Here is a 14504-nt window from a genome sequence, read left to right as displayed (position 1 = left end):
GTGCCAGGCTGAGGGTTTCTGTTTATCCTGGAGGCAATGGAAAGGTCACTGGCCATTTTTGAGGAGGGGAGTGATGAGACCAAATCTGTGAGATGATGGATTTCTTTGCCTTTGTGGTGAACTTTCTTATCACTGACTAGAAGGTATTTTTAGGAGTAAATAATGCTTCCTCCACTAAAGCCCTTGTCTTTGTGGTGTAGAGGTGATCCTGCTCAGCTCTGCTAGAGTGTGGGCCGGGTGACAAACAGCTTTCCAAAGACCAGCCTAGCAAAGTCTGCAAGACAATTCATCGACAGACAGGTGGGTTACAGGGAGATGAATCTGCACCACCTGGCTGCCTCCTACAGTGTAATCACTTAATGACCAGCAGGTGGGTGGGCATTCACCTGTGGCTCTGCTTGATGCAGTTATAAGAAGACTCCCCTTTGCTGGTCATTTGCAATAAGCTCTTTAGCAAGAGCAGGTAAATGTCCCTTTCTGTCAGGGCTGTCACTCACAAAGAGGAACAATGGTGGCTACCATTGTCAGCATGGCTTAGAATCTCAGAAATTTCATTTCATGTTGCTTTTACTTGGTTGCAAAACTAGGAATCCAGTCCTGGTCTCCTGAGTCCCAGTTCACTGTTTCTCATGCCATTGCATTGCCTTGATTTCTACTGAACTTCTCTTAATTTTCTTTTGCCCTGGAGGCTAATGTGAGAAGCCAGGAGTCACTTGGAGCAAAGCTTAGAACCTCAGTTATGTTATTCCTTTCTGAGTGTGTTTGGGATCATGGCCCAGTGGGAAATGTCTTGGATCATGGAGAGAACTGGTTTTGAATCCTGCCCGCTACACTTAATGTGCCAGTAGGCAAGTCTCCTGCCCTCTCTGAGAGGCAGCTACTCAGTCTTTGCATCCCCTTCCCCTTAAATCCAAGCCAAGTTGAGAGGCAGTATATCATGTTGCATAGAGAGCTAGTTAGCTTCAGTCAGGAAGAACTGGGTTTAGGTCCTTCCACTGACCTTCCAGCTGGTCTCTAACCTATCAGTGCCTCCTGGGCACTGCCTCCTTAGCACTCAGACTCTCAGTTGCAGAGTAGGTGGATTGGTGTAGGGAGTTGCCTCACTAGAACCACCCCCCCCCATCCATATTAATAAAAACACATCCTGTCAGAAACAAGAGGGGATCCTAGGGCCACAAATGTAGACCTAAAAGGGGCCTTGGAAGTCATCTTATCCAACCTCTTCCATTTCCCAGATAATACCTGTAGCACCCTCAGGGTTGTTCTGAGATTCCTATGGGCTCCTCTAGGTAAAGCTCTTTAAGGTGGTATGAAAAGGGCAGATATGATTATCCTTCTGAAACCTCCCTCCGCCCAAGGAAGTGGGACCCTCGACCCAGAGGGGGGCGCATTTTGAATCTGTCCTACCTGGGGCAATGTTATTTCACTGCATGGGTGCTTAACAGAGGAACAAGATTCCATCACTCCGACCAAGATTAAGACCCAGCCCAGTCAACATAACAGCTCCAGGGAGGGCAAAGTCTCTTCTGAAACTTCCCTTAAAAACCAAGCCCCTTCAGGGTACTCGAGCTAGCTGAGCTCCCACAGCTCTCCTCTCCTGGGCATCTCCTGCCGTGGAAGCTCTTTGCACTGAGCCCAGGGACTTGCCAAAAGCTATTTACAATCATCTTTCTCTTGCTGGTGATGGAGCTCGCTCTCTCCTCCTCCCTCACCCTCTCCCTCCCTGTCTCTCTGTCCCCCCCTTCCCCCTCCCTTTTGTTCTCTCTCCCACTCCCCCCCTCACCCCCCGCCTTTTGTGTGGCTGTTTTGAGCACCAAGAGACAGTGTTGGGAGAAGCCGCTTCTTGCATGGGTCTTTTGTGCTCCCAGATTCTGCCTTCTCTCCCTCTTTCTGAAGGGGAAGCCCCTTTGAGCCTCCCCCTGGCCGTCCCTACATCTGTCCACCCCTACGTCTGTCCACCCCAATTGTCCCTGGTTGTCTCCTTGTTCTCTGTGGTTGCCCCACTGGGCATTTGCATGAACACTGCAGCAAATCGTCCTCAATGCTTCGCTGACCTCGGGAGGCTACCAGATTGAGGTGAGCCAGCTGGAGCCACAGGACAGCGGCTGGACTGAGCTGAGGCGGGGGGAAGGTGGCTGGGGCTGCAGATAGGGCACCGGGAGATGGCCCAGGCAGCTGAGGCAAAGGAGAGGAGCCTAGAGGGACAAGTTGGGAGGTTTTCTGGGCTGCCTCGGAGAGTGAGGAGTCATGGGTTCCCTGGGCAGGGAGGGTTAGCGGGCATGTGCCCCAAGACCTTCTTGTTAAGGAGAGGACTCGGAAGCATCTTTTTTTCTCCTGCTTCTCATGCTTCTCCTAGGCATGGCTGCTTGGCGCTGTCCAGCACCTGGCTCTGCTGAAGGGGCCTGTTGTCCAGCCTCCCAGTTCAGTGTTTATGGGCTGGAGGAGTGCTTTTCCACAACACCTGGAAGAACAACTGCCCTTCACTGCACTTGTAGATATAGAAGGAAGAAAAGGGGGTGGGAGTGGGGGGGGGGGTGTAGAACTGTCTGAAGGACATTTTTTCTTTCAAGCTTGATGAGGTGGGGCGGGTCAGCTTGCCATGTGGCTTATTTGGCTCCTAGTTTTTTTTTTCTTTCGTATTCCTGGTTTTTCACCAGGAGACACCTGAGCCACCTGCCCCATAGAGGTGTTTGCATGTGTGAATAAAGGAACCCAGGAAACTCTGGGTTTCTCATAAAGGAAAGATGATAATGCTGGTGCTAGGGGTACTGATGGGAGTGGAAGACAACATGGATGTGTGTGCATGTGTGTGTGTGAGTGTGTGAGTGATGAACTGAGCAGCTTTGCAGTTCCTACATCATGCAGTTTTACTCTATGCACAGCTCAGCTTACTGCTACCAAAAAAGATAATCCACCCCTTCTCATTGGCTCCATGGATTAGCCAATGCATTTGTGCTCTTGCCTAGGATTTCCAAGCAGGGTCTAGGAGCAGAGGCTCCTTTCCAGACATGGTCGCCAACAGGATTCCCCCACCTTCTTGAAAACCTTTCTTGGATAACAGAGATCCTAGGAGGCAGAGGGTAAAGAGTAGACAAGATCCGAGGAGATCTCCAAAACCATTTGTCCAAGTATGGGGAGATGTTTGAATGCTATTGTCATGCTTCCTTCCATTGCTGGTTCCTGCAGAAAGGAGGAGAGTAAGAAAACGTGTGTGTCTGTGTCTCCGTGTCTCTAAGTGTGTATGTCTGTGTGTGTCTCTGTGTATGTCTGTTGTGTGTCTGTGTGTGTGTTTGTCTCTGTGTATGTCTGTGTGTGTGTGTCTGTGTCTCTGTGTGCCTGTGTCTCTAAGGGTGTATGTCTGTGTGTGTGTCTGTGTGTCTGTGTGTGACCTAGGCTTTTAGTAAAATAATACCAGGCTTCTTCTGCCTGTCTCTGATCACAGCAGGGCACCAGGCAGACTCTATCCATCTGCTCTCAGGTATGCCCACTGTGATCTTCTTCAGCCAGACTTTCAGACTCCTAAAATAGATGCTCTTTGTCTAATCTGGAGCCCTCTTCTCCCTCTCCCACCCCCAGCTGTAACTGTAAGCCTGTGGTTTCGTAGGGTTGTAGTTTCACTATTGGAAGGACCCAGTGGATCATGCAGCCCAACCCTGTGCTAACTGAGGCTCGGAGAGGTCACGGAGGGTCACAAAGGTAGCCGAGCTCTGGTTTGAACCCAAATCCTCGCTTCAGTTCTCGTTTTCTTTCCACACTGCGCCACACTGCATCCACCTCCCTTCTTTTAGCTTTCAAGAGTCTGCCATAGACAGCTGCCCCTTGGGTGTAGGTCTGGGGTCTGGGGGCTGTGTCAGGCCTCAGCTGGAATGGATTTAGCACAGACACTGCAGCTTGGGAGCCTGAAAACCTCGACAATGAAAGGGGGAGGGGAACTGAGAGAAGATGGACAGACATCAGGTGTTGGACTTGAAGCCAGGAAGAGACGAGTTCAAATCCTGGCTTTGATATGACTCCCTAGGGCCCCCTAGGGGAGTTGGGGACCTCTCTGGGCCTCATTTCTTCATCTGTAAAATGAGGAGGTTGAGTAGGATGACTCTTGAGGTCCCTAATTCTACGTTTTCCTCTTTATTCCACTTGCATATTGGCATCCTGTCATTATCTGGGGTGAGTTTACCCTCTCCTGGAAGGGGAGGGGCATTTGTCACCAGACAATCAGGATCTAAATCCTGGGTCTGCTCCAACGTGGCTGCGATCCCTCTCTGAGCCCAGGTTTCTCTGTCTGTAACGTAAGGATAATTATACTTAACACAATCAGATGAACTTAGTACAAAGTGCTTTGTATCAGTAAGAATTTGTGTTCATTTGTTACTGATTTAAATTCCCAAATTGGCCGCCTCTAATTAATGATGTTGCTGTGGATTGATGAATCATGCAAATGACATTTTTCTCAAGGATAAAAGCAAACCCCACTTTCATACTTACTCCATGAATTAATAACAGCAGTAGTAATAGCAACGCAGTTTGGACTGATAATTCCCTGGAGCTTTGAGGCTTACAAAACGCATCTCTGATCCCATGCCTGTGAAGGGAGGACTGCAGGTATCTACTGTCCCCATGTTATAGATGAAGACACTGAGGTGCTAAAATGGGAAGGGCCTTGCTCCGAGCTTGGAAGTGTCCTCGGTGGAATTCCAGCCTTGCTCTCCAACTTCAGATCCAAAGCTCTCTCCACACTGGCTCCATGAGCGCAGGACTGGTCTTGCCTTCCTTTGTCTCCCCAGAGCTTATAGCACATTGCCTAGCACATAGTAGGCACTTAAAAAATGATTACTGCCTTAGCCAAGGTACAGTCGGCACTTTGGAGGGGTACATGGTATTAAGAGATGGGGCCCTAGGAGTTAGGCTTTCAAAAATGCCTAGTACTGCCCAGCATCCAGACACAGTGCTAGCCCATAGCAGGCCCTTACGGTGTGTCTGTTGTTTGGTTAACACTGGGGCCTTTATCCTTTATAGAAATCCCCATTTCAGGTGTCCACATCAAATGGTGACTCAGACCTCGTGGTTTCCTTGTGCTGTAGATCATCACAGAGTTATTTTCCTTTCTCCATGTCAACTCTGTTCCTCTCAGAGCACCTTTTTCCCTGCCTCCAAGGAATGGGGACACTGTCCAAATTTGGAACGTGTCTTAGGGGAGCTGAAGAGAAGGGAGGGGAGAAAAATCTTCAGCCAGCAGTAGTCAGACCTCTGCATGTCCTGGGTGCTTGTGTTTGTACACTGTGTTTGTACAGGAAGCGCAGAGATGGAAAGAACGTGCCACAGGTCGCACTGCAGAATGTTATCAAGCTTGGGGCTAGCCCCAAAGCTCCCTCTCCTGCAGTCAGTGTGATCGGCTGCTGCTGTTGTCCCATGTTGTAGCTTAAGTGTGAAATCTACCATGATTAAAAAGGAAGAGGCAGACATGTCAGTCTAATGCAACTTTCCAGAAGTAGCGGCTTGCCTGGAACAGGCATGGATAGGAAGTGCTGGAAACTAGATTCTACTTCATGCCCCTGTTCACTCCTAGACCAAAGCACACTCCACTGTAGTCTGCTGCTTCCATCATCCAGCTTCGTTCTAAGACACTGTCCAGCACCCTCAGCCAGGAAATGTTTGGGGAAGACAGATTACCTGGGAGTTCCCTAGACCAGTGAAATCACAGGACTAGTTCCCCTCTCAGAGCAGAACTTAACGAGTTATCTTTTATTCTCTACACCATCTTAACACAGTAGGACTCTGTTGGGGGAATTTGCCCCTGTTTTTGTTTTCTATTTCTAGGTGCTGGGGATACACAGACAAAATTAAAATTGTTCCTTACTCTCTAGGAGCTAACATCCTATTGGTAGATCCAATCTAGGACCGTGGCTTTAGAACTACAGTTTCTTCTTTTTGCAGATAAAGGAACTGAGGCCCAAAGAAGTTAAGTGAGTTGCCCAAGGTCACGTAGGCAACAAGTAGCAGAGGCAGGATGTGCTTAAATGCAAGATGATGTGACAAAAGAGAGAATAAGATGTGGAGGCTCAGAAGAGGAGACATCTGATCTGATTGCTGAAGGAAGCCAAGGGTCTGAAGCTGAAGGAGGGAGGGAGGAGTGTGTCTGAGGCACAGCCTGTACAAAGGCATGACAGTGGGGCACTGAATGCTGAGGTCAGGGAACAAAAACTCATCCAGTACCTGACATGTCATCATCTGGAGGGGCGGCTGCTTTGGAGGCCATGCTGAGGTGTTGAGGATTTGATCTTTGTGTCAGTAGGGAACCCCCTGAAGAATTGTGAAGAGGAGGGTGAGGCTGGGCTTAGGAAGCTTTAGGTAGCTAGGCAAAGGGTGTGGAAGAAAGGAGAGTTAGAATGAGAGGAAGTAGATTCTGTGGTCCTCTATTGGGGTCCTCCCAAGTCCTGATCAGTTTAGGCCACTTCTGTCCTTGAAAACCTCCCAGCCAATTTCTAAAACAAAACCAGCTTCTCTCCCCTTGATTGTTTTCCAAGTTAAATGCTAAATGTGCTGGTCATTGAGGGACAAAAGCCAGCTTACATGGTGTCCCCATTGGCATCAGACGAAGACCATTCAGATGCTTCTTTACCAGATGGACCTGGCAGCCTCCCTCAGTGGTCCTGGGAGGTTGCTGCTCAGTAGGCCAGGCCTCTCTTCTCTCCGTCCTCCACAGAATAAAACACACAGTAAATTGGCCCTAACAAAGCCATTCAAACCAGAAAGGAAAACATTATTTCAAATAGTCCTTTTTCTTGTACAGAATTTGTATTTGATTGAATCTGGAGGACTGGGACATGGAGGAGCCTGAACCAAGGTTTTGGGTTTGGGTAACTAGGAGGATGATGTGAAGGTTGGCAGAAATAAAGAGGGGGTCCCTCCTTTGGGCTGTTCTCTGCATACTCACATAGGCAAACATTTTCTCCTCCAGTGGAATGGAGTACGTTGAGGGCAAGAATTATTCTTGTCTCTAAGTCTAGCACATAATGGTGGTAGATGCTTAATCTGTGCTTGTTGAGTGAATGAGTGAGTGAGTGAGTAGGGGTTAGTGAGGGGGGTGATGTAGAATTTCCTTAGGGTTTACATAAGATGCTGGTGAGATGAGTTTGATGGGGGAACATTGCCCATTGGAGGGTGGTAGGAGGATCTCAGCACTAAACTGGTGTTGGGAAACAGCATAATGTGACTAGAAGCACATTGGGCTAGCACTCAGGAGGGGCCTGGGTTCAGATTCTGGCCCTAGCAAGCACTGACTGTGTGATTATCATGGCAGTGATGACACCCATCAAAGCAAGGTGTATGAGTAGAAATAATCAGTGTCTGATGAACATTTGTTTTACGTGTACCAGACACACTGCTGGCGATGCAAAAAGAGACCAGACAGCGTCCGCCATCAGAGGGAGAGACATCATACAGACAGATATGTACAAAACAAGTAATACACAGGATAAATAGGCAGTATTAGTGGAGGGGAGGCACCAGAATTAGGAGGGCGGAAGGAGGCTTCCAGGTCCCACAGTCCAGGCCTGTAACACTGAGATCCAGGTTTGTGACTCATGGAGGGCCAGGCCTTTCCAGCACAACTGTCCCATTCTGTGGCACTTCCCAGGTGAGGGGACAGTCTGGGCCTGGCACTGGGCCAGGAGGCAGCTGTGGGGAGAGGAATATAGCATATGCACGGCAGATGAATGTTCTCTTGGCGGGTGGGGCTTGTAAATGTCATTCTCAGTCACTGGTCACAGGCCATTTCCTGGGCTGGTTCTGGCACCCTGGGTTTGGTCCCTCATAACCATCGGAAGGTATTTTCTTTGTGGGGAAGTCCCCAGACCTGGCGTACCCATGCTTTGGAGTTCAGCACTCTGGCAGCCCCCAAGCCCCAATACATTTATCCACCTCCTGCTGGGTACAGACATCCGCACAAGTCACCCTGCAGAGGGGAGATGGAGGCAGAGTTGTATCCAGAGAAGCGGTCTCTGTTTGAGCTCTGCCACCTACTAGGTGGGTGGCCTTGGGAAAGTCACAGCATTTTATTACATGGGTCCTCAGTCTCCTCACCTGGAAGATAAGACCATACATATTTAGAGCTGGAGTGACCTCAGGAGTCATCTTGTCCAGCCCCACAATTGTACTGATGAGGAACTGAGGCTCAAAGAGGGGAAAGCCTCCCAACTTGTAAGTGGCAGAGAGACAGTGTTTGAGATCAGCTTCTTGAACTCCAAACCCAGTACTCTTTCTGTCTCCTCACCCTGTTAGGACTTGCATGGGACTCAGAATCAGGCTGGATCACTATGTGCCTTCCAGATATCTAAATATCTAAGTGGAGGCTAGGATATGGATACCCTATGCCATCCTCTGCTGGGGAATGCCCAGGGTAGGGGCTTAGCTGATCTCCAGAGGTCCATTTAGCCCTGAGGCTCTGGAGACACGGTGATGCTTCCGCTGCCCACACTGATGGCTCTGTGGTAATCTCTTCTTTAAAAGGGAACAAGAAATCTGGCCATGCATCCTGTGGATCAGAGGCTTTGAGGCTTTTTGTATCATGGTCCCTTGGCAGTCTACGTGAAGCCCATGGGCCTTTTCTTATAATATGTCTTTAAATGCACAAAATAAACACACAAGATTGCCAAAAAAATCAGTGATATTGAAGTGTGGTCATCAAAATAGCCTTTTTTAGAACAGTGGGAACAAAACCAGTGTTTGGGGATGGGAGAGGAAAGTTGGCTAAGGGCCCATGGGGCTCACACAACCCCAGCTGATTTCCCAGCTAAGCTGGGATCAAAGACTGGCAGCTAGAAAAAAGGCAGATGGGGACGGTTTCCCAGGAAGAGTAGTGACTGGTGAGATTTGCCTCCAGACAAGCTAATTTAGTGAAAAGATGGCCATTAGGATTGGCAGCAGTGAGATGCTGCTTCCACAGCGAGTGTTTTCTTGAGTGAGATGGGCCCTTGCTTTTGCCCTTTTTTTTCCCTTTAGATGATAAAAAACACAGGTGCAGCCAGTAGATTGAAACTTCAGAGGTTCTTTCGTAGAACTCCAATATCATTGACTGACCCCTTGTTCTTTGGGGAGAGTAGCTCCCAATGCCCAGGGCCCTGCTTTATTTCCCCCAAAAGCTCCCACCAGAATAATATGTTGCCAGTGGTGGAATAATGAGCTATGGGATTGGCTTGGACCTTCTCCACCACGCAAAACTGACTTGCCCCTTAAAAAGGGAGTGGACCCTCAAATCTGGCCCAGGGTTTGGAATGAAGAAAGCACCTGTGATTTTGGCTCCCATCCCTCCAAGAGAGCTTAGGGAACCTGGGAGCTGTAGCAAGAAGGAAAATTATTTGGATAGGCCAAAAGTAGAAAATATATATAATTTCATATATATTATATATGACTTTATCATACATATTGTTTTCATGTGTACGTGTGTGTATGTGAAAGATACATGAACATCAGCTAGGTCACAGCTCCCCTCAACCCGTCTTCCACCATGGTTACACTGACTCCTTTGTCTCTCTCTCTCTGTCTCTCCTTCCCTCTCTCTTTTTCTGTCTCTGACTTTTTCTCTCTGTGTCTGTTGCTGTCTTCCCCCTCTCCCTTTTTCCTCTCTGTTTCTTTGTCTCTGTCTCCTTCTCCTCTCTCCCCTTCTCCTTCTCTTTCATTCCAGCGTAAGCCAGATAGGGTCCTGAAAGAGAAGGTACTGGTTTGCAAACCAATTCCATCTTCTTTTCAGGAGTCCAGCACTTGTGTATCTGTTTCTTTGGGGGTTGTTAAAATTATCTTTTCAGTTTATTGAGATCAGCTGAAATACATTCACATGTTTGCTTTGAGCTACAAACTTCCTTAAAAATCTGATTCTTGGCAAGTCCTCATTAAATGCATCTTTTTCTGTTGTTAACAGACTCTTGAGGAGTGGTGTCTATTTTATTGAGTGAGAGCAGGATACGGTGCTTTCTTGACTGTGACCTCTGGGTAAAAACTGCCAAGCATTGCTGGTTGGGTATAAAATCCCATTCTGCCAGGGTGTTCCTTACCGACTGGTAGAGAAGGCAAACATAATGTCAGGGTAATGCCTGAGGCCTTCACACAATAACTCTTTCATCTGTGCAGTGTTTGAGGCCGGGAGGCAGGTCAGATACATCTATCCTCAATTTTCCAGGTAGCTGAGAATCAACCAAACAGCGTCTACACCAGCAAATGCTGCTCCGTGTTACTACCGATCTCATGGCATCATAGACTTAAGAGCTGGAAAGGACTTTGAAAGCTATCTTGTCCAACCCTCTTATTTTACAGATGAGGAAACTGAGACCCTGCAAAGTTGAGTGACTTGGCCAGAGTCACCAGCGGAGGCAGAACTTGGGCCCACATTGGGTTTCTAAACCTGTTTGTGTTTTTTTCACTCTCGCCCCTTCCAGGTCTCTGCTCCTTCTTGCCATGCCTGAGGAGATGGACGGTGCCCCCCCACTGCCTGGCTCCACCATGTACCCACCGTCTTTCTAGATCCCTGGCTAACAGTGGCAGGATGAACATCGCAGCTGTGTTCAATGCCCTGCTGGTGTCCATCCTGGCGGCTGTGTTGTGGAAGCATGTCCGGCTCCGGGAGCATGCCTCCACGCTGGAGGAAGAACTGGCCCTCAGCCGTCAGGCCCAGGAGTTCCCGCGGGAGACCATCGACTACCAGGCAGCCCTGCAGAACCTCCTGGAAGAGGGCACACGCATGGTGTGCACTGGGCGCACACACACTGACCGCGTGTGCCGCTTCCAGGGGCTCTGCTACTCGGCCGAGGCTGAGGAGTTCCTGTTCTTCCACAGCAACGCCTCGGTCATGCTGCCCAGCCTGGGCCCCCGCCGCTTCCAGCCCGCCCTCCTGGACCTGTCCTCGGTGGAGGACCACAACACTCAGTACTTCAACTTCGTGGAGCTGCCTGCCAGCGCCTTGCGCTCCCTGCCCCCACCACTCTTCATGCCCGAGGTGGCGCTGATAGCCAACCGCTTCAACCCTGACAACCTCATGCACATCTTCCACGATGACCTGCTGCCCCTCTTTTACACCATGCGCCAGTTCCCTGACCTTGACCACAACGCCAGACTCGTCTTCATGGAGGGCTGGGGGCCCGGGCTGCACTTCGACCTGTACAGGCTGCTCAGCCACAAGGTGCCCCTGGTGCGGGAGCAGCTGAAGAGCCTGGCCGGCCTGGTGTGCTTCTCACAGGCCTATGTGGGACTCTCCAAAGCCACTACCTGGTACCAGTATGGGTTCGTGCAGCCGCAGGGCCCCAAGGCCAACATCCTGGTCTCGGGCAATGAGATCCGGCAGTTCACCCGCTTCTTCACCGAGAGGCTGAACATCAGTGGCACGGAGGGGCGGAGCCCCGCTGGAGAGGAGTACATCGTGGTCTTCAGCCGGACACTCAACAGACTCATCTTGAATGAGGCAGAGCTGCTGCTGGCTCTCGCCCAGGAATTCCAGATGAAAACCATCACCGTATCGCTGGAGGACTACGCGTTCGCAGACATCGTGCGGCTGGTCAGCAATGCCTCCATGCTGGTCAGCATGCATGGGGCTCAGCTCATCACCGCCCTCTTCCTGCCCCGGGGTGCAGTTGTGGTGGAGCTCTTTCCCTATGCCATCAATCCTGACCATTACACGCCCTACAAGACCCTGGCCAGCCTTCCCCACATGGACCTCCAGTACGTGGCCTGGCAGAACACCAAGCAAGAGAACACAGTCACCTACCCTGACCGGCCCTGGGACCAGGGCGGTATCGTCCACCTGGACCGGGCCGAACAAGAGCGCATCCTGCAGAGCCGCGAGGTCCCCCGGCACCTGTGCTGCCGCAACCCCGAGTGGCTGTTCCGGATTTACCAGGATACCAAGGTGGACATCCCGTCCCTCCTCCAGGCAATCAGAGGGGTGGTGAAGGCCAGTCTGGGGCTTGGGAAGCAGAAGTGGGCGAATGGCTTGTATCCGAGCAAAGTCAGAGAGGCCAGGTGCCAAGCTTCTGTCCAGGGTGCCACCGAGGCTCGGCTGAGCGTGTCCTGGCAGATTCCTTGGAACCTCAAGTTTGTGAAAGTAAAGGAGGTGAGATACGAAGTGTGGATCCAGGAGCAGGGGGAGAACGCATACATGCCTTACATCTTGGCCCATCAGAACCACACCTTTGCTGAGAACATTAAGCCCTTCACCACCTACCTGGTCTGGATCCGGTGCATCTTTAGCAAAAACCTCCTCGGACCTTTTGCAGATGTGCTGGTGTGTAGCACATAGCCCCATGGGCTAAGTCAGCAGGAAGAGACCTTCCAGGATGGTCCCGGGGAATTTTGTATTTGTGGAGATGGTGGAAGAGAACGAGCCCCCGCCCGCCCACTCCCCACCCCCCACCAGTGCCTCAGTGGTCCTCTGTTGCATTTACTGTGTGTGTTCTTGACTGTGACAATACTCGGTGGAACCTAACTCTTCCTCTCAATCCCACCTCTCCAGTTCTTCAGCTTCAAAAACTGTCTACCCAACCCTGCCCCTTTTTCCACCCCACACTCTTTGCCCTCCACCGTTGCCATTGAGTATCTGTAGTTCTGGAAAAGTAACTGTGAATTGCGTAGGTGGGTTCAAGCCCTGCATAGGTTCATAGGGACTGCGGGTGGTTATGTTGAGTATTTCATTAGCTTTTCATTGTGAAACTTAGCCAAATCCTAATTCAAGGATGTGTTGTTAATACGTTCAATAAATGGTTGTGAGCATCAATCCTTGGCCAGTCTTTTGACTTGGGGGTTTTGGGGGGGAGCCCAGTGTGTCACTCTGCAATGGTCTTGGCAGAGTCATCCAGGACCACATGTGTGTAATCATACACCAGAGGTTTAGAACCCATGGGCACAGAAGTAGTAAGCCACAGAGTGGTATTGGAACCCAGGGCTGCTGACTCCAGAGCCACACTGCCTCCAGTCAATCAGCAGCATTGATTAAGTGCTAGGCACTAGGGATGCTAAGAAAACATTAAAGAACTTGACATTCCCTGGAAGGGAGGTGGGGATGGGGGCACCATGCACATAAATAAGTTCATTCAAGAATACAGGGAATTTCAAGTAATTGGGAGGGGGGGATCAAGGAAGGCTTCCTAGAGGTGGCATTTGTACTGGGCTTTGGAGGAAACTTGGAGAAGAACTTCTTAGAGAGGGGTCTCTAAGAAGCCCAGGGAAGAGGACTGTAAGAAGGATTATTTTTCCTCATTGGAGGTGGGATGTCGCAGGAAGATCACAGGACTCAGGGCGAGGAGCCCTGGCTCTGAACCTTGCCTTAGATTGTGATCATGGGCAAGTCGTGACCTCTCCGAGCCTCATTTCCTTGTCAGTAAAGCAGGGATGATGCCTGCCCTACTGCCTCCTCCATCGTGTTCTGCAGAAAACCCTTGGCAGACCCACAGCAGTGAGAGCAGTGACCAGAGAGCAGGTGGCCCTTCCTCTTAGCCAAGTGAATTGTTTATGTTGCAGTCGGTTTGCTTTGCTAGGTGGGGTGTGCATCATGCAGGGGGTAAGAGGGGAGAGGAAGGTAGAGTGTGGGAAAGGACTTTTGTTAGAACCACTGGTGGCTTACAGAGCTCAAGCTCATGGGTCACTTGGGAACTGAAGCCCATTCCTCTAGGGCTCAAGAATGAACCATCCCAAAGGTCCTTTCCCCCTTAAATGGTGTAGGAACCTCAGCACAGGTAAAGGTAAGGGCACCTTCCACATATTAGCAATAGGAGCACAGATTTGAAGTTAGAAGAGACCATTATCCAACCCGTTCCTTTTACAGATGAAGGAACAAGTGGCTGAGCTGGGATTTGAACTCAGGGACTCTGACTCTAAAGCCAGAGCTCTTTCCTCTCTTCAATATTGCAAAGGCTAAGCACTCTAAGGAGTATCATGGACTCTCAGACCCTCAGTCCTAGAGGCTGGTACTGTGTGATGGCCTGAAGTGTCCTTCCTCTCCCCATCAAGGAGTTGAGTATTTCATGTGGCTGATCCTGGGAGGCAGTCCATTGTCACTGTGCCTCTGGAGGGTGGGAGGTCTAGCTTGCCCAGACTGGTTTGAGAATGATGGAATTTCAGAGTCAGAAGGAAGTCAGACGCCATCGCGTTAAATCCATCCTTTGTCTCAAGACTCCCTTTATCTACAACATTCCTGATAAGAGGTCATCCAGCTTCTGCCTGATGACCGTCAGGGAGAGGGAAGCTGTCACCTCCCCAGACAGACTGCTCTACTCCAGAATTGGAAAGTTTTTCCTGGCACCAAACCTAAATCTCCCTTGTGGCAGCTGCCACACAGAAAACCTTGTTCTACCCCTCGGGGGCTGAGCAGAATGACTGATCTTTGTATACTTGAAGATTGCTAATGTTTCATCTCTGAGCCTGGTCTTCTCAGGATAAACCTCCCCAGTTCTTTGAACTGACCTAGGTGATCTCAATTCCCTTACCCCTCTGGGTGGGCCTTCTCTGTTGCTGGAGTACTTCCAACT

The 14504-nt window shown here is 50.1% G+C and overlaps 1 protein-coding gene across 2 annotated transcripts in view; it reads left to right on the top strand.

Annotated features, from left to right (window-relative positions):
• The window catches only part of POMGNT2 (protein O-linked mannose N-acetylglucosaminyltransferase 2 (beta 1,4-)), a 34900-nt gene extending 22146 nt beyond the window's left edge, over positions 1 to 12754 (top strand). For both annotated transcript variants that reach the window (XM_072651077.1, XM_072651078.1), the window contains exon 2: positions 10428 to 12754. In XM_072651077.1, coding sequence (XP_072507178.1) covers positions 10535 to 12280 — 1746 coding nt within the window. In that variant the 5' untranslated portion in view covers positions 10428 to 10534 and the 3' untranslated portion in view covers positions 12281 to 12754. The remainder of the gene's footprint in view (positions 1 to 10427) is intronic.
• Positions 12755 to 14504: the final 1750 nt, after the last annotated feature.

The sequence above is a fragment of the Notamacropus eugenii genome, chromosome 3 (assembly GCF_028372415.1).
Source record: "Notamacropus eugenii isolate mMacEug1 chromosome 3, mMacEug1.pri_v2, whole genome shotgun sequence".
NCBI classification, from domain to species: domain Eukaryota; kingdom Metazoa; phylum Chordata; class Mammalia; order Diprotodontia; family Macropodidae; genus Notamacropus; species Notamacropus eugenii.
The sequence above is the reverse complement of the archived record's forward strand: the minus strand, read 5'-3'. Positions and strand labels throughout refer to the sequence as shown.